This window comes from Delphinus delphis, chromosome 1 (assembly GCF_949987515.2).
Source record: "Delphinus delphis chromosome 1, mDelDel1.2, whole genome shotgun sequence".
Lineage (NCBI taxonomy): Eukaryota > Metazoa > Chordata > Mammalia > Artiodactyla > Delphinidae > Delphinus > Delphinus delphis.
The window spans coordinates 74932629-74951650 of NC_082683.1; the positions used below are offsets into that span (position 1 = coordinate 74932629).

General features: G+C 35.2%; 1 protein-coding gene across 1 annotated transcript in view; it reads right to left on the bottom strand.

Moving 5' to 3' along the window:
- COL24A1 (collagen type XXIV alpha 1 chain) overlaps positions 1 to 19022 on the bottom strand; it is a 392309-nt gene that overhangs the window by 110419 nt on the left and 262868 nt on the right. Inside the window, exons 33-37 of the mRNA XM_060024757.1 lie at positions 14049 to 14102; positions 9653 to 9706; positions 9189 to 9242; positions 7804 to 7857; positions 7540 to 7647 (exon numbers count right to left, since the gene is read on the bottom strand). Of these exons, the coding sequence (XP_059880740.1) occupies positions 7540 to 7647; positions 7804 to 7857; positions 9189 to 9242; positions 9653 to 9706; positions 14049 to 14102 (324 nt within the window). The remainder of the gene's footprint in view (positions 1 to 7539; positions 7648 to 7803; positions 7858 to 9188; positions 9243 to 9652; positions 9707 to 14048; positions 14103 to 19022) is intronic.

The window sequence follows — 19022 nt, forward strand, 5'->3', positions numbered from 1 at the left end:
TCTCAATGGTGAAAAACTGAAAGCATTTCCTCTAAGATCAGGAACAAGACAAGGATGTCCACTCTCACCCCTACTGTTCAACATAGTTTTGCAAGTCCTAGCCATGGCAATCAGAGAAGAAAAAGAAATAAAATGGATACAAATTGGAAAAGAAGAAGTAAAACTGTAACTGTTTGCAGATGACATGATACTATAGAGAGAGAATCCTAAAGATGCCACCAGAAAACTACTAGAGCTAATCAATGAATTTGGTAAAGTTGCAGGATACAAAATTAATGCACAGAAATCTCTTGCATTCCTATACACTAATGATGAAAAATCTGAAAGAGAAATTAAGGAAACACTCCCATTTACCACTGCAACAAAAAGAATAAAATACCTAGGAATAAACTTACCTAGGGAGACAAAAGACCTGTACGCAGAAAACTATGACACTAATGAAAGAAATTAAAGATGATACCAACAGATGGAGAGATATACCAGGTTCTTGGATTGGAAGAATCAATATTGTGAAAGTGACTATACTACCCAAAGCAATCTACAGATTCAATGCAATCCCTATTAAATTACCAATGGCATTTTTTACGGAACTAGAACAAAAAATCTTAAAATTTGTATGGAGACATAAAAGACCCCAAATAGCTAAAGCAGTCTTGAGTGAAAAAAACGGAGCTGGAGGAATCCGACTCCCTGATTTCAGACTATACTACAGAGCTACAGTAATCAAGACAATATGGTACTGGCACAAAAACAGAAATATAGATCAATGGAACAAGATAGAAAGCCCAGAGATAAACCCACGCACTTATGGTCAACTAATCTATGACAAAGGAGGCAAGGATATACAATGGAGGAAAGACAGTCTCTTCAACAAGTGGTGCTGGGAAAACTGGACAGAACACTCCTTATCACCATACACAAAAATAAACTCAAAATGGATTAGAGACCTAAATGTAAGACCAGACACTATAAAACTCTTAGAGGAAAACATAGGAAGAACACTCTTTGACATAAGTCACCACAAGATCTTTTTTGATCCACCTCCTAGAGTAATGGAAATAAAAAGAAAAATAAAGAAATGGGACCCACTGAAACTTCAAAGCTGTTGCACAGCAAAGGAAACCATAAACAAGATGAAAAAACAACCCTCAAAATGGGAGAAAATATTTGCAAATGAATCAACAGACAAAGGATTAATCTCCAAAATATATAAACAGCTCATGCTGCTCAATATTAAAAAAACAAACAACCCAATCCAAAAATGGGCAGCAGACCTAAACAGACATTTCTCCAAAGAAGACATATAGATGGCCAAGAAGCACATGAAGAGCTGCTCAGCATCACTAATTATTAGAGAAATGCAGATGAAAACTACAATGAGGTATCACCTCACACCAGTTAGAATGGGCATCATCAGAAAATCTACAAACAACAAATACTGGAGAGGGTGTGGGGAAAAGGGAACCCTCTTGCACTGTTGGGAATGTAAATTGATACAGCCACTATGGAGAACAGTATGGAGGTTCCTTAAAGAACTAAAAACAGAACTATCATATGATGCAGCAATCTCACTACTGGACATACACCCTAGGAAAACCATAATTCAAAAAGACACATGTGAAAAGCAGCAGGGGTGGGGGTCGTGGTATGATGAATTGGGAGATTGGGATTGACATGTATACACTGATGTGTATAAAATGGATGACTAATAATAATCTGTATAAAAAAAATAAATTAAATTAAAATAAAAAGACACATGCACCCCAATGTTCATTGCAGCACTATTTACAATAGCCAGGTCATGGCAACAACCTAAATGCCCATCGACAGACGAATGGATAAAGAAGATGTGGTATATATATACGATGGAATATTATTCAGCCATAAAAAGGAACGAAATTGAGTCATTTGTAGAGACATGGATGATCTAGAGACTGTCATACAGAGTGAAGTAAGTCAGAAAGAGAAAAACAAATATTGTATATTAATGCATATATGTGGAACCTAGAAAAATGGTACAGGTGAGCCGGTTGCAGGGCAGAAATTGAGACACAGATATAGAGAACATATGTATGGACACCAAGGGGGGAAAGCAGCGGGGGGTGGGTTGTAAAAAAAAAAAGAAAGAAAGAAAGAAAGAATTCTTTTTTACACTTCAAATAGTTAATCATAGTCCAGAATAGGAAAATCTACAGAGACAGAGAGTAAATTAGTGGTTGCCAGAGGGTAGGGGAAGGGGAGAATGGGGAATGACTGGTAATGGGTACAGGGTTTGTTTTTGGCATGATGAAAATGTTCTGGAATTAGACAGTCGTAACGATTGCACAACTTTGTGAATGTACTATAAACCACTAAATTGTACACTTTAAACATGTGAATTTTATGGTATATGTGAATTACATCTCAATGAACCCATTATTTTAGAAAACAAAAACATAAACAAAAACAAGAACAACAAAAATAACCATAACTACAATAATTTGTTATTGGATAAAGAATACAAAAAGATTAAACTGTAACATCAGTAACCTAAAATGTGAGGGGGGAGAAAGAATTAAACACATAAAGTTTCTGTAAGATATCAAAGTTAAATTTTATCTGCTTAAACTATGGTGTTAGAATTGTAATGTATTTTATGTGAGCCACAAAGGAAAAACATGTAGTAGATACACAAGATTATGATAAAGGATTCAAGGCACACTGCTACAAAAGTCCAAAAATCACAAAGGAAAAGGGCAAGTGAGGAAGCAATGAAGTAAGAGTCTGTAAAAGAATCAGCAAACAATGAGCACAATGGCAATAGGAAGTCCTTACTTACCAATAATTACTTTAATTGTAAATGGATTAACTTATCCAATCAAAAGACAGAATGGCTGAAAGGATTTAAAAAAAGAGACCCAGCTATATGCTGCCTACAGGAGACTCACTTAAGCTTGAAGGACACACAAAGACTGAGAGGGAAGGGATGAGGAAAGATATTTCAAGCAAATGATAACCAAAAGAAAGCAGGGATAGCTATACTTATATCAGATAAAATAGATTTTAAGCTGAAAACAGTCACAAGAGATAAGGAAGGTCATTAATAATGATAAATGGGTCAATTGATAATATATAATAATTATAAATATTTATGTGCCAAACTTTGGAGTATCTAAATATATAAAGTAAATACTAACAGAAATAAAAGGAGAAATAAGCAGCAATACTATCTTGTTTGGGGACTTTAATATCCTACTCTCTAAAATGGCTAAATCTTCCAGACAGAAAATTAATAAGGAAACAGAAGATTTGAACAACACTACAGGCCAAACAGACATAATGGACATATAAAGAACATTCCATCCAACAGTAGCAGAATACACATTCTTCTCAAAAAATGTTCACATGGAACATTTCTGTAGATAGGTCATATGTAAGGCCACAATACAAGTCTCTATAAATACAGTTAGATAGAAATTATATCAAGTAACTTTCCAGCCACAATGGTACGAAACTAGAAATCAACAACAGGAGAGAAAAGTTGTAAAACTCACAAATACATGGAAATTAAAAAATATTCCTCAGACCCTGAAGCCCTAGGTGTCCCAGTGGTTTTAGCACGATGAGCTCAATCGGCACTGGGTATGACCTGTCAGTCTCTACATTCTCTCCTGATGGGAGAGTTTTTCAAGTTGAGTATGCTATGAAGTCTGTGGAAAATAGTGGTACAGCTATTGGAATCAGATGTAAAGATGGCGCTGTCTTTGGGGTAGAAAAATTAGTCCTTTCTAAATTTTATGAAGAAGGTGCTAACAAACGACTTTTTTTTTTTTTTTTTTTTTTTTTTTCTGCGGTACGAGGGCCTCTCACTGCTGTGGCCTCTCCCGTTGCGGAGCACAGGCTCCAGACGTGCAGGCTCAGCAGCCATGGCTCACAGGCCCAGCCACTCCGCGGCATGTGGGATCTTCCCGGACCGGGCACGAACCTGCGTCCCCTGCATCGGCAGGCGGACTCTCAACCACTGCGCCACCAGGGAAGCCCACAAACGACTTTTTAATGTTGATCGGCATGTTGGAATGGCAGTAGTAGGTTTGTTGGCAGATGCTCATTCTTTAGCAGACATTGCAAGAGAAGAGGCTTCCAACTTTAGATTTAACTTTGGATATAACATTCCACTAAAGCATCTTGCAGACAGAGTGGCCATGTATGTACATGCCTATACACCCAACAGTGCTGTTAGACCTTTTGGCTACAGTTTCATGTTAGGGTCTTACAGTGTGAATGATGGTGTACAACTTCCAATGTTTATCATTTTTAAAAACCAACTCTTATTAATTTTTTCTATTGTTTTCCTATCCTCTATTTCACTTATTCCTGCTCTAATCTTTATCACTTCCTTCTTGCTAACTTTGGCCTTGTTTTGTTCTTCTTTTTCCACTTCCTTGAAGAGTAAAGTTAGGTTACTTATTTGAGGTCTTTCCCTTTTTCTAATGTGGAATTTATCACTATGAACTTCCCTTTTAGAACTATTTTTGCATCTGTATTTACAATAGCCAGGACATGGAAGCAACCTAAGTGTCCATCGACAGATGAATGGATAAAGAAGATGTGGCACATATATACAATGGAATATTACTCAGCCATTAAAAGAAACGAAATTGAGTTATTTGAAGTGAGGTGGATGGACCTAGAGTCTGTCATACAGAGTGAAGTAAGTCAGAAAGAGAGAAACAAATACCATATGTTAACACATATATATGGAATCTAAAAAAAAAAATGGTTCTGAAGAACCTAGGGGCAGGACAGGAATAAAGATGTAGATGTAGAGAATGGACTTGAGGACATGGGGAGGGGGAAGGGTAAGCTGTGAAAAAGTGAGAGAGTGGCATGGACAAATATACACTACCAAATGTAAAACAGATAGCTAGTGGGAAGCAGCCACATAGCACAGGGAGGTCAGCTCAGTGCTTTGTGACCACCTAGAGGGGTGGGATAGGGAGGGTGGAAGGGAGATGGAAGAGGGAGGAGATATGGGGATATATGTATATGTATAGCTGATTCACTTTGTTATATGTCAGAAACTAACACACCATTGTAAAGCAATTATATGCCAATAAAGATGTTTAAAAAATAAAGCTTATGGACTTAACAATATGAAAAAAAAATTATCTGAACTGTCAGAAAAAAAATGATAAACAAAATTGACAAACCTTTAGCCAAACTCACCGAGAGGACTCAAAGTTAGAAATGAAAGAGGAGACATAAAGGATACCACAAAAAGAAAAAGGATCATAAGAGACTACTACATACAATTATTTGCCAGCAAATTGAAAACCTAGAAGAAATGGAGAAATAGAAAGATACTACCTACCAAGACTGAATCATGAAGAAATAGAAAATCTATAAAGACCAATGAATAAGGAGATTGAATCAGTAGTGAAAAACCTCTCAACAAAGAAAAGCCCAGGACCAAATGGTTTCACTGCTGAATCATATCAAACATTTAAAGAAGAATTAATGCTAAACTTTCTCAAATTTTCCCAAAATTTTGAAGAAGGAATACACCCAAAGACATTTTACAAGGCCAGCATTACTCTGATGCCAAGCCAGATAAGGATACTACAAGAAAAAAAAATTCAGGCCAGCCAATATCCCTGACAAATAGAGATGCAAAAATTCTCAACAAAATACTAGCAAACTGAATTCAATAGCATATTAAAAGGACCATACACCATGATCAAGTGGGATTTATTCCAGGTATGCAAAGATGACTCAAAAATCTGCAAATCAGTCAATGTGATGTACCACATTCCCAGAATTAAAGAAAAAAACATACGATCAGCTGAATAAATGCAGAAAAGGCCTGGAAAAAATTCAACAACATTTCATGATAAAACGTCTCAACAAATTGGGTATAGAAGGAATGTACCTCAACGTAATAAAAGCCATATATGAAAAACCCACAGCTAACATCATACTCAAAAAAAGCTTTTCCTCCAAGATCAGGAACATGGCAAGTGTGACTGGAAGTCCAAGCTTGAGCAATTGGGCAAGAAAAAGAAATAAAAGGCATCCAAGTTAGAAAGGAAGAAGTAAAACAGAAGTAAAACCATGTCTATTTGCAGGTGACATCTTAATATACAGAAAACTCTGAAGACTGTACCACAAAACTGTTAGCATTAATAAATGATTTCAATAAAGTTGCAGGATACAAAATCAACCTACTAAAACCCAGTCATATTTCCACACACTAACAACAAATTATCTGAAAAAGAAATAAAGAAAATAATCCCATTTATAATAGTATCAAAATCAATAAAATACTTAGAATAAATATAACCCAGGAGGTAAAATATCTATACACTGAAAACTAGAAGACACTGATGAAAGAAACTCAAGAAAATACAAATAAGTGGAAAAAATCTCATTTTCACATATTGTTAAAATGTGCGTACTATCCAAAGCAATCTATAGATTCAGTATAATCCCTATCAAGATTCCAGGCAGGTTTTTTTTATCAAAATAGAAAAAAGCAATTCTAAAATTTTCATGGAACCATAAAAGACACCAAATAGCTAAAACAATCTTAAGAAGAACAAGGCTGGAGGCATCACACTTCCTAATTTCAGACTTTATCAATACAAAACTATATTAACCAAAACAGTATGGTACCAGCATTAAAACAGACATATAGACCAAAAGAACAGAATCAAGAGCCCAGAGATAAACCCATGCATATAAGGTCAACTAATATTTGAAAAAATGTGATCATATACACACACACATATATGTTCTCTATGTATACAATGTAATATTATTCAGTCATAAACAGAAGGAAATTCTGCCATTTGAAACAACATGGATAGACCTTGAAAGCATTATGCTTGTGAAATAAGTCAGAGAAACACAAATACTGTATGATCTCATGAATATGTGTTACCTAACGAAACTCATAAGAACTCATAGAAACAGAGTTGTTTGGTGTTGCCAGGGATGAAGAGATGGGGAAAATAGGTGAAGGTGGTCAAAGGGTACAAATTTCCAGTTATAAGATGAATAAGTTCTGGAGATCTAATGTACAGCATGGTGACTATAGTTAACAACACTGTATTGTGTACCTGAAAGATGCTAAGACAGTAACTCTTAAAAATTCTCAACACACACAAAAAGGCAACTGTGTGAGGTGATAGATGTGCTAACTAAACTTATTATGGGAATCATTTAGCAATATTTGTGCACAAAAAATCAACAGGTCATGCACTGTAAACTTATATAACTTATATAATACATGTCAATTACGTCACAATAAAGTGAGAAAAAAATGAAGAAGTTCAATAGCATGTGTGACACATGGGAAAAGTATCTTTTTTCCTTGGATGTTAGGAAGGCTGATGATCAGTCCCTGGTTTGTTCTTTACTCAAGCCATAGTTCCACACCTTCAAATACCAAATGGACATATAAGGGAGACAAGAATGTGTGTGTATGGCTCACACTTGTGTGTGTGGGTGTGGGTGTGTAGAGGACTGAGTTCACTGAGTATTGAACCCAGCAGTACTCACCGGAGGACCCATTACACCTGGTCCGCCCAGGGGCCCTGTGGTCCCTGGTAAGCCTGTCTCTCCTTTTTCTCCATCCTCTCCAGGAAGTCCCCTTCCTCCTGGGTTCCCCTGTAACACAGTAAAACTTTTTGAGACAGGGAAAGTAGTAAAATAATTATGCCACGCAATAAGAGATTTTTGTTGCCACATAAAAAATTACGTTTAATATTTGAAAGATTTCTCAAAAACATCTACCTTAATCATAATGTTAAAAGTCTAATTTACCTTTATTCCATCTTTACCCTGGAGACCTTCTTCTCCAGCAGCTCCTGGTTCACCCTATTTGGTAGCAGAAATGTAAGATTTATTATTTCGCTAAAATCATTTATCTAAATTTATTTTTTGCCCCTGGTATCTATAGAAGTAGCAGGTTTATATACATTTATTCCTACTTCTACTTTATTTATAAGGAGTATTTGAAAGTATAATGAACATGATTTAATTTGCCTGGAATAACTCTGAAGATGATTTAAAGAGTCATAGCACTGTTATTCAAACACAAGATGGTCTCAGAATATTAATAACTTTTAGATAATTAAAGGTAATATGTATTCATTTGGTAGCTTTGGAAATTTAGACAGCTATACCTATGTTTCTTAGTTCAAAGACTGTAAATACTGAATTTCATAAAATTATAGTATCTTGCTTTTCTTAATTTACATGGATTAATACGACTTAATTCAGTTAAAATCAGTGTACCGGATTTTTAAGGTCTGTATTTTCTCCCTTACAGAGAAGAGGTGACTATCAAGGCCCTGGTATATTTGGAAGCTGTCTTCTAGACACAGAACTTGTAGAAATGTAGAGCCACAATTTATGAAGCTATTAAAGAAGTACTGGCTCTCTTGCCACCTGAACTATTTACAAGTAAATTAATCAGTGTGTCTTCACAGTTGCTCATTGCTCCAACTGCTGACACTTCCATTACCCTGACCTCATACTTCCCACCCCCCTGAAAAAAAAGGGAAAATGAACAAGAAAGAAATCGAATGCAAAATACATCTCCCAACTTTACCTTTTAGTAAACAAATGTCTCTTAAACTTATCTTGGTCCCTGTTATCTTGGAAAAAAACTTACCACAGCTTAAATTAACCACTGTCTATATTAGAATAACTTCTGTAAGCTACCTCATCACAATTATCTACAATTGTTTTTGTCTACAAAAATCTACAATTATTCCTTTGAATCTTGTTAACCTTGCATGACTCTAGTTTTTTGTTGCTGTTTTTCTAAACACAAATTAGATTTCAATGTCTGTCTGTCTTGTTAGGTCCGGAAATAGCATGAGAGTTGATCACTAGTAGTTGTGAATTTCTTCTTCATGCTAACATTAGTGACAATCACAGTGACTCCACACATTTGGCAAGGATTCTGCTGAGTACATCTGATTCTGAGAAAAAGGATGTGTGTGCTTAGGACTCTCAATGCTACTAAATTACAATGTGAACAGGGTTTAGCATGCAGCTTTTGAAATTATAAAATAAAGACAAATATTTTCTATAATGCACCAGAAAAGTTTATTATACAATCTTTGAAGTCTTTAGGCTGAGGCTTGAGTCTCTAAAATAGGAGGGCCAGTGCATTAAAATGGTTTCTAGTAGGCACGTACCCGTAACCCTGGCTCCCCAGTCACTCCAACACTGCCTGCAGGTCCAACATCTCCCTGAAGAAACAAAGGGAAAGATTAAACTCTTTTCTACTAAAACTGCATGTCTAATAGTTATGGAGGGTATATCATGAAGACAGGAGTTCCAAAACACTATTTTTTCCTTTTCTTCAGATTAATTTATTTATAATATTTTGCTTTTTCATTTGTATTCCCTCCCATATATAACCATATATATATATGTGTGTGTGTATAGATATACACACATACTTATCTGCATATATAGAGAGACAAATAATATTTTTTTCTCAGTAATATTTTATTCTGACTCATTTGAGAACACTTTCCATTTTTATCTGCTGTCCTTTACCTGCTTCCAAGATGGTGGCTGTTTGCCAAAATATTGCAAACATCGGGGAGTCAATGGTGAAAGTTTAGAGACCTCCTTTACTATTTAGGAAGGTTACCTTTGCACCTGGCTCTCCTTGCAGACCAGATTCTCCCTCAATACCTGAAGGTCCCTAGAATAGAATGATTTGACACATTGTTTGTAAACATTCCTTCACCAACATAAAGGCAATAACAACCTCATAAGAAGATGGAAGTAATTTTCAGCCCAAGGATGGGATATCTATGTCCAGGAAAGGATTTTTGCTGCTCCTTTATAAACATCATGCGTAAGACCAGATAATTTCTGGGACCGTTTAACAGTTCAAATGCTAAAACAACATCACCAGAAATCAGGACTGCTTAGACCAGTTTCTTCTAATCCTTCCTCTTGTCCTTTAATCTTTGGTCAAGACAAACTACTTCCCATTTCCTCTTCTAATTTTCTACCCTCATACCCTTACTATTCTCTGTGTTTTTCACTTTTTATTCTTCCCATCTATTTATGTTGATCCCTCTTGGAATACACTTCTTGAAAAAAATTCCATTTTCTTTATTGGTTTTATAAAATATAACACACAAAGAAGATATGAATTATATATATACATATATACGGCATTTTTTTCCCACGCCCCTTTCATGGGTGGGTCCAGTTGGGAAGATTTTGGTTGAAGCTTTTATCTTGAAAACATATAACTTCTTGCAACCTCTGGCTATTTATAAGCTTCGAGCTCCTATAATTGCTGTTGTATTGTTTTATTTATTTTTTCTCTTGGAGACATTTATCTTGTTGTTGAGAATACTCTGCCTGCCTCTCCCTTCTCTACTTCCTCACTCTCTTCTCTTACTCTATGTGTGTGTATGTATGTATGTGTACTTATACACACACAATTATAAATACATACATATGCATTCTATAATCCCCATGTTTTCAGAGTAGAGGGGTAGTTTAAAGCCATTAACCTATGATACTATCTTGACCAGAAGTTTCCTGTTTGCTTTCTGTCTTCCAGGGATTCCTCAATAGTTCTGATCCATGGGTGATAACCTTCCTAATAATTATTAGAGATTAAAATATCTCTTATGTTGTTACAGTATTTTAGATGAGAAGTTCAATTTTCCATTTTGACTCAGCTTCCACAATCCAGACTCGCTTTGCTTTTTCCAAAATAAAAGCTATACAGGCATAATAGTACAGATGGACTTATAATGAAAAGCCCCAGCCCCATTCCTCAGAGGCAACTACTTTATAAAACAATTTGTTTTTAGTTCTCTTAATGGTTATTTCTATAACCAAGAAATCTACCTCTAATTCTTGATGTATTACCTTGCTAAAAGTTTAGTTCCCTTAAAACTCCCTCCTTTTTACCATCATTTCACCAATTTTTAAATAGTTATATTATTTAAAATTTTCTGTTGGTTACCTTTGTGACTTTACTGTTATAAGAGGCAGTGTATTACAGTACTTAAGAGGAAGGACTACGAAGTGAGACTGCCTGAGTTTCCGCTCTGCCTCAGAAATGATAGAATTTAATATCCTAACCTAAGGTTAAAATTATCTCTCAAGAGAGAATTCCAACTCTCTCAGGACTTCTTCCACATCAAAATTGCTTTTAATTCCCTAGACCTTGTCTATTCCCCAGTTTCGCCCAATCTGTCAGCTCCTCTCGGCTTCTTTTATTCTTAGGCTAAATCCAATAGTTGATCTTCTGATCTCTGTGGTATCTCTTTTCTTATGCCAATCTTGGATTAGCACTTTAAATTGCCTTCTCCATTTCTATTCCCAGTTGAACATCAATGGAAAAATTACACTCTTGTGCAAAGTGGCTTCATTACATATTGAGAGGCATAGTGACTAAGAGAATGGGTTGCAGAGAGAGACTGCCTAAATTTAAATGTGGGCTCTACCACTACTATTGCTATTGCACTACTATTGCACAGCTATTGCTCTTGAACAAGTTGCTTAACCATTTCATGGCTTAGTTTCCTCATCTGTAGAATGAGGATAATTGCATTACCTCATGGGGTATTGTGAGAATTCATTAATATGGTAAAGTACATAAATACTGCTAGGAACATAGAAAGTTCTCTGAAGTTGTTACCTAGTATTAACATCATTATTATTAATATAATGCAAATTCAAAGTCTCCTACTTCAGTTTTACTTTTAATAAGGTATATCTGCTTTTACATGTCTTTAGTCATTTCCCTCTTCCATTATCCTCAACCACTATTCTAAACCAGCATATTTTCCTCAATAGAAAATATGATCAACCCCTACTCCTTATCATGACAGATTCTTGTCTCCTACCCTGTTAAAAAAAAAAAATGTCAAGTTATGAGGTATGACTTTCCTCTGCTTTTTGTAGACTCAGAGGATGGATGTGCCATAGTATAGGTTTTCAGCATTGGCTTTTGAATCAGATGTGGATTCAAAGCCAAGGTCTGCTACCTGTTAACCATTTACCTTGGGCAGAGTAGCAGATTATGACTAACATTCTTCTTTTCTTGTCTCAGGAAAGGATATTGCCATCCATCCTGTTGAAATCTGGAAATAATTTTTGACTTCTCTTTCCCATTTACTTTCCATATCCCACAAATATGCAGGTTCTCCAGAATTTATGTAACAAACATTTCTCAAATACATCCCCTTCTTACTTATGCTGACTACTTTAGTTCGGACCTCCATTGTTTCTTAACTAGTTGAGTGCAACAGCCTTTTAGAAGGTATATATGTCTGCACTCTTGTCTTCTCAAATACATCTTCCCTGAGACTGCTAAAATGATCTTCCAAAAATACAAATCTGACTTTATCATTGCCCTATGCCTACCTCACAATGACTTACTGTAGCCCGTAAGATGAAAAGTTCAAGCTTCTTAACAGAGTATATAAGATTTTTCATTTGATCTAACCATTTCTCTGTAATTTCATCTATCATCACTCCTTGTTTTGACTTTAAGCATCAAAGAATCCATACGGCCTCATGTTTGCATGTTCCTACTCATACTACCCCTTTTTCTGGAATCGCCATATCCTTATTCCCTCTTTTCGTATGGCTAACTCATACTCATTCCTTAAAACTCATTACCCTCCCCCTTCCTCAACACAGACAAGTCTTCTTTTTCCCCTTATCCAGGTAAGGTTACATACCCATTGCTGTACTCTTATAATGCCCTGTGAATGTCTCCATCATTGGGTCTAACAGAAGTATAATGAGCTTTTACATGATTATCTTCTGGAATAGATTATAAACTGCTAAAGGAGTCAGGGACCATATCTCAGCGACCCTTGGACTCCCAGTGGATACACAGTACACAGCAAGAAAGCATGGCATAATCATGGAATTAGAGGAGGAGAAAAGTTCTATTGGAATGTGGTTGAAAAGGTCTGCAGACATTAGACATTAGACAATGCAGGACATTATCATGTTAAGAAATTGGCATTTTATTAAAGGCTATGAGAGCCACTGAAAAATTTCAAGGACAAGAATGATATGACAAAGGTAAACTGGCCACAAGTAGCTAAGGAATAATGGCAGTTGGAGGAGACATGGAATTAGAGCAGAGGACTGGAGCACTGGCAATGGGGACGGAAAGGAAAGGATGGAGGTGAGACATTAGTGGGAGCTTATTCAAAGGGAAAAGAGCTGATTGAAGGAAGGGGAGTCTAGGATGACTCTCAGTTTGGGGTTACTGGGCATAAGGGATATCTTTCAGTGAGATGAGAATAAAAAGAGGAATAACAGTGGGAAAGCGATGGGCTTGGTTTATATATTTTGAATTTGAGATGTTTGTGGGATACCTAGGTGCATACATAAAAGACAACAGGAAATCAATAACTGGAGCCCCAAGGAGAGAGGCATCAGTTAGAGCTATCAAGCTAGAGCTATCAGAATAATACTGGTAATTAAAGTCTATGTGATACTATGATTGTAAGCTGAGGAAGAGGAAGGACAGCTTCCCATCAAGACTGAGGCTAATCAGAAGGTAAAAAGCAGAATCAAGAGGGAGCAGTTTCACAGAAGCCAAGGGAGGAGAGAATTTATGCCTAATTTTTTAGCACTAAAGTTAACAAACAAAAGAAATGAAGTAATTGGATTTTATAATTATAACAAGTATGGTTTATTATTCTAAAATATATCTTGAATAAGAGTCACTTTTCAATATTCTTCTATAATGGAGTGAAGGGTTATCAAAGTTAACTCTAAATCATTGAAGGGAACGTTTTATTCACTTTTTGTTCTGTCATTTAAATGAACTGTTAAGGGAATTTTATATGCATAAAATTTGGTTCATACAACAGTCATCCCTGGTTTTAATAGAATTTTAGGTTTTATTTCCTGAATATGAAACAAAACACTATAAAATTATTCTTCAAAATATATATACCTAAGATATCAACTTAACTTTAAGAGGAGTCTTACAAAAAGTACTGAGTATTGATGAACTAACAAGAAAGAGCCCCAAGAAAAATTACCTCAGCACCCATTTCTCCAGGAGGTCCAGCATCACCTTGCAGTCCTCGTGGTCCCTATATTAAAACAAAATTTAGGATGTGAGAATTAAAATGTACTCTATATTTCAATTAACATATGCATATAATTATATCATATGTAATATAACACATAATACATTTATCAATGTATTACTTTACTCTCTGTATAAACAAAATTAAATCTTTAGTTGATTCACCTTTTTTTTTGTTACTAATATTAAGCTTTGTTTGGATTCAAAAGAAAAGGAAAGAAAGGACGATGCCTTTCATTCTTTCATTCCCTAATTCACTCATTCATTCAATAAACATTTATCAAGCATCTAATAATTATGAAATAGAGCACTAAGGGCTTTCAGAGCTATCTTATTTAATGGGTAGGACAATTATAGATCCACTTAATATTCCTGAAAAACATATGACAAACAAAACAGCATTTTTAAAGAAGCAAATATATGGTTTCCAATGAAATAAAAATATGCTTGAGTTTGCTTAATGTCATACTTTATCATAGTAGTGAGTCCAGTTGAACAATTCCTCTGTTTCATATGAATAAATATAACAATGTTTACATGGGATAATCACTAAGGTGCAATAAAATGTATGTGGGACCTTTACGGAGATCTTTTCCCCTGTAATACTGAATAGTGTAATTATAAGTAAACAGACACTGAATAATTAGCTTATGGCCTGAACATTAAATTGCTAAACCTAAAGGATCTTAGTGTGTGAACCCATTTAACTGTCTAGAATTACTCTAGATAGATTAACACTTATTTAGAAACTACAATTTAATGCTATTTGCCCAGCCATCTAAAGAAGCTGTTTGAATTTTTTGGTCTTTCTGGAAAGACAGTATAAAGAAGGTGTTTTTTTTTTAGGTTCAGAATATAACAAGATAGTTAAAATTCTATGAGTTTGTACTCCATCACAATTTGTGAACACCTCACTTCTAAAAAAATGTTTTAATGGGGAAAAATGTGGTATGGTTGGTTATCTTAAACTTTCTCTAAGTTGTTACATTAATGTTAATTTTAAAAAATTTGAAAAGTATTGGAAGTACAAAAAACCCCAGATTAAGTAAATAATCCATAATTCTACCATACAGAGATGACACTGTAAATATACTTGCATATTTCCTTCTAGTTCTTTTGTGGGAGCATACTTATAAAACTTATCTGTTTTCTTTTAATTATTTATTTTATTTTTGGCTGCGTTGGGTCTTTGTTGCTGCGCGCAGGCTTTTCTCTAGTTGTGGTGAGCAAGGGCCACTCTTTGTTGTGGTGCACGGGCTTCTTATTGTGGTGGCTTCTCTTGTTGCAGAGCACGGGCTCCAGGCGCACAGGCTCCAGGTGCACGGGCCTCAGCAGTCGTGGCTCGCGGGTTCTAGAGTGCAGGCTCAGTAGCTGCAGCGTACGGGCCCATTTGCTCCGCAGCATGTGGGATCCTCCTGGACCAGCGCTTGAACCTGCGTCCCCTGCATTGGCAGGCAGACTCCTAACCACTGTGCCACCAGGGAAGCCCCTAACTATATCTGTTTTATGTTTAAGATTCTATTTGAAATATAAATATTTTACCATGTTACTGTAAATATTTCATAACAAAATTGTTCAATGGCTGCATATTATATTCCATCTAACATTCTGCAGTACCATAATTTAATCATTTTCTTAATGCTAGACATTTATATTTTTATAAGTCTTCTTTACAGTAAAATTTTGCTTTATAGGATTTATTATATGCATATTAGACTATAAGTGAATGTTACAGTCTGTAACATCAGATGACACTGCCAAATAGTTAAGTATGTGAATAATAGAATTATAAGGTTGGTATGTAAGCATCACATATGTTGTCCTTACTCAATAGCACAGCCATTAAAGGTATTAAGAGGTCACTAATGTTTTTCAATTATGGCTTATTAAATATTATGTATAATATTTTAAAATTCATGGATTCTCTTCAGAATGTAGTTTTACCCTATTATAAGCACACTGAGAGAAACATCTTTGTGCAGTAGTCTTTGTATGCATTCTGCATTTCCACCCCTAGAATAGAGTCTGAAATGTAGCATTATTTGGTCATAAAGTGAAGTCAATTTCCAGAAAGGCTCCAATAATTAACATTCCACAAGCAATGTATAAAATTAGAATCTATTTCATTGAATTCATCCTAGCACAGAATATTATTTTGTAAATTCTTCATTAATTTGATGGACAATCTGGTATCTTAAAATGTATATATGCTTGACTACCAGTGAGGTTGAATATTCTTTTTGTTATTTGTTTACCAGCTATCTGCAATATTCTACATGTTGCTTGATCATGTCCTTTGCCCATGTATTTTGGGGGTCATTTTAAAAAAATTGTAGAGTTCTTTATGTGTTGCAGACATTAAATTTTTTTCTGCCCTATTTTACTGCTAACATCTGCCCAGTTTGTGGTTTGTCATTTTATTTTAAAAATATAATGTTAAAGATAACTTTTAACCCCTAAATAAGCTCACTGTAGAACACCTGGAAATACATAAAAGTAAAAATGGGGCTTCCCTGGTGGCACAGTGGTTGAGAGTCCTCCTGTCGATGCAGGGGGCACGGGTTCGTGCCCCGGTCCGGGAAGATCCCACACGCCGCAGAGCGGCTGGGCCCGTGAGCCGTGGCCGCTGAGCCTGAGCATCTGGAGCCTGTGCTCCGCAACGGGAGAGGCCACAACAGTGAGAGGCCCGCGTACCACAAAAAAAAAAAAAAAAAAAAGTAAAAATGACCCAAAATAAGCACTTGACCCACTTAACATTTAATGTAGCTCCTTAAATCTTTTAGTGTTTTTAAAAAAATCTGAATGGGAGAAGTTTACAGGAAACTGACTGGTTGTTGGTCTTTTTAACTAATTCTTTGGGCTTTTCTTTATAGGCAACTATGTCATCTGCAAAAAAAGACAATTTTATATCTTCTTTCCCAGTCTTTTTTCTTTTCTTTTCTTGTTTCATTGCATTAGTTAGGACTTCCAGCCCAATGCTGAAGAGGAGTTTAAAAAAGGAGGGACATCCTTTCCTTGTTTCCCTGTTCTTAGGGGAAAAGCACCTAGCATTTCATCATTAAGTTAGCATTTCATCATGATGTTAGCTATAAGGTTGTTAAAATATATTCTTCATAAAGCTGAGGACGTTCCCCTTTCCTCCTAGTTTACTGTGAATTTTTATCATAGATGGGTATTGTATTTTGTAAAATTATTTTTCTGCACCTATTTTATATAATTTCTTTTTTAGTTTGTTAAAGTAATGGATTATACTAATTGATTTTTGAAGGTTGAACCAGCCTTACATACCTGGGATAAATCCCAGTTGGTTATGGTGTATAATTATCTTTATATATTAGTGGATTCAATTTGTTAATATTTTGTGGAAGATTTTAAAATATATGTTCATGAGAGATACTGGTCTGTAGTTTTCTTTTCTTGTAATAGCTTTGTCTGGTTTTGGTATTAGGGTAATGCTGGTCTCACAGAATGAGTCAGGAAGTATTTCTTCTGTTTCTATTTTCTGGAATAGATTGTAGAAAATGGGTATCATTTTGTTCCTTAAATCTCTGGTAGTATTCACCAGTAAGACCATCTGGGCCTGGTGCTTTCTGTTTTGGAAGGTTATTCATCATTGACTCAATTTCTTTAATCAATATAAGCCTATTCAGATTATCAAATTTTCCTGTGTGAGTTTTGGTAGATTACATCTTTCAAGGAATTTGTCCATTTCATCTAGGTTATCAAATTTGTGAGAATGAGTTATTCATAGTACTCCTTTATTGCCTTTTTTACTGTCCATGGGATCAGTAGTGAAGGTCCCTCTTCCATTTCTAATATTAGTAATTTGTGTCTTCTCTCTTTTTTTTTTATTCTTGATGATCCTGGCTAGGGGGTTTGACCAATTTTATTGATCTTTTAAAAGAATAAGTTTTTTGTTTCATTGATTTTCTCTATTTTTCCTGTTTTTATTTTAATTGATTTCTGCTCTGATTTTTATCATTTACTTTCTTCTGCTCATTTTGTATTTAATTTTCTCTTCTTTTTCTGGTCTCCTAAGGTAGAAGCTTGTTATTGATTTTAGATCTTTCTTCTTTTCTAGTATATTCATTCAATACTATAAATTTCCCTCTATGCACTGCTTTCACTGCATCCCACAAAGTTCGATAAGTTGTATTTCCATTTTCATTTACTTCAAAATATTTTTAAAATTTCTTGAGACGTCTTCTGTGAACCAGTGTTATTCAGAAGTGTGTAGTTTAATCTCAAAATAGTTTGAGATTTTCCAGTTATGTTTCTCTTATTGATTTATAGTTTAATTCCATTATGGACTAAGAGCATATTTTGTATGATATCTTTTCTTTGAAATTTGTTAAGGTGTGTTTTATGACCCAGAACGCAGTCTGTTTTGGTGAATATTCCATGTGAACTTGAAAAGAATGTATATTCTGCTTTTACTGGATTAAGCAGTCTATAAATGTCAATTAGATCCAGTGTCCTGATGGTGGTGTTCACTTCAACTATAATTTTACTAATTATCTGCCTGCTGGATCTCTCAATTACTGATAGATAAGTGCTGAAGTCTCCAAATGAAATAGTAAATTTGTCTATTTATCCTTGGAGTTCTATCAGTTTTTGCCTCATATAATGTGATGCTCTGTTGTTAGATGCATACAGTTTAAGCATTATTATGTCTTCGGAGAATTGATACACTTATCACTATGTAATGTCCCTCTTTATCCCTGATAATTGTTCTTGATCTGGTCTATTTTGTTGGAAATTAATATAACTACTCCAGCTTTCCTTTGGTTAGTATTGGTATATCCTTGCCCATTTTATCTATCTCTTTACTTTTAATATATCTGTGCCTTTATATTTAAAGTGGGTTCCTTGAAGACAACATACAGTTAGGTCTTCTTTTTCTTTCTACTCTGTGTCTCTGTTT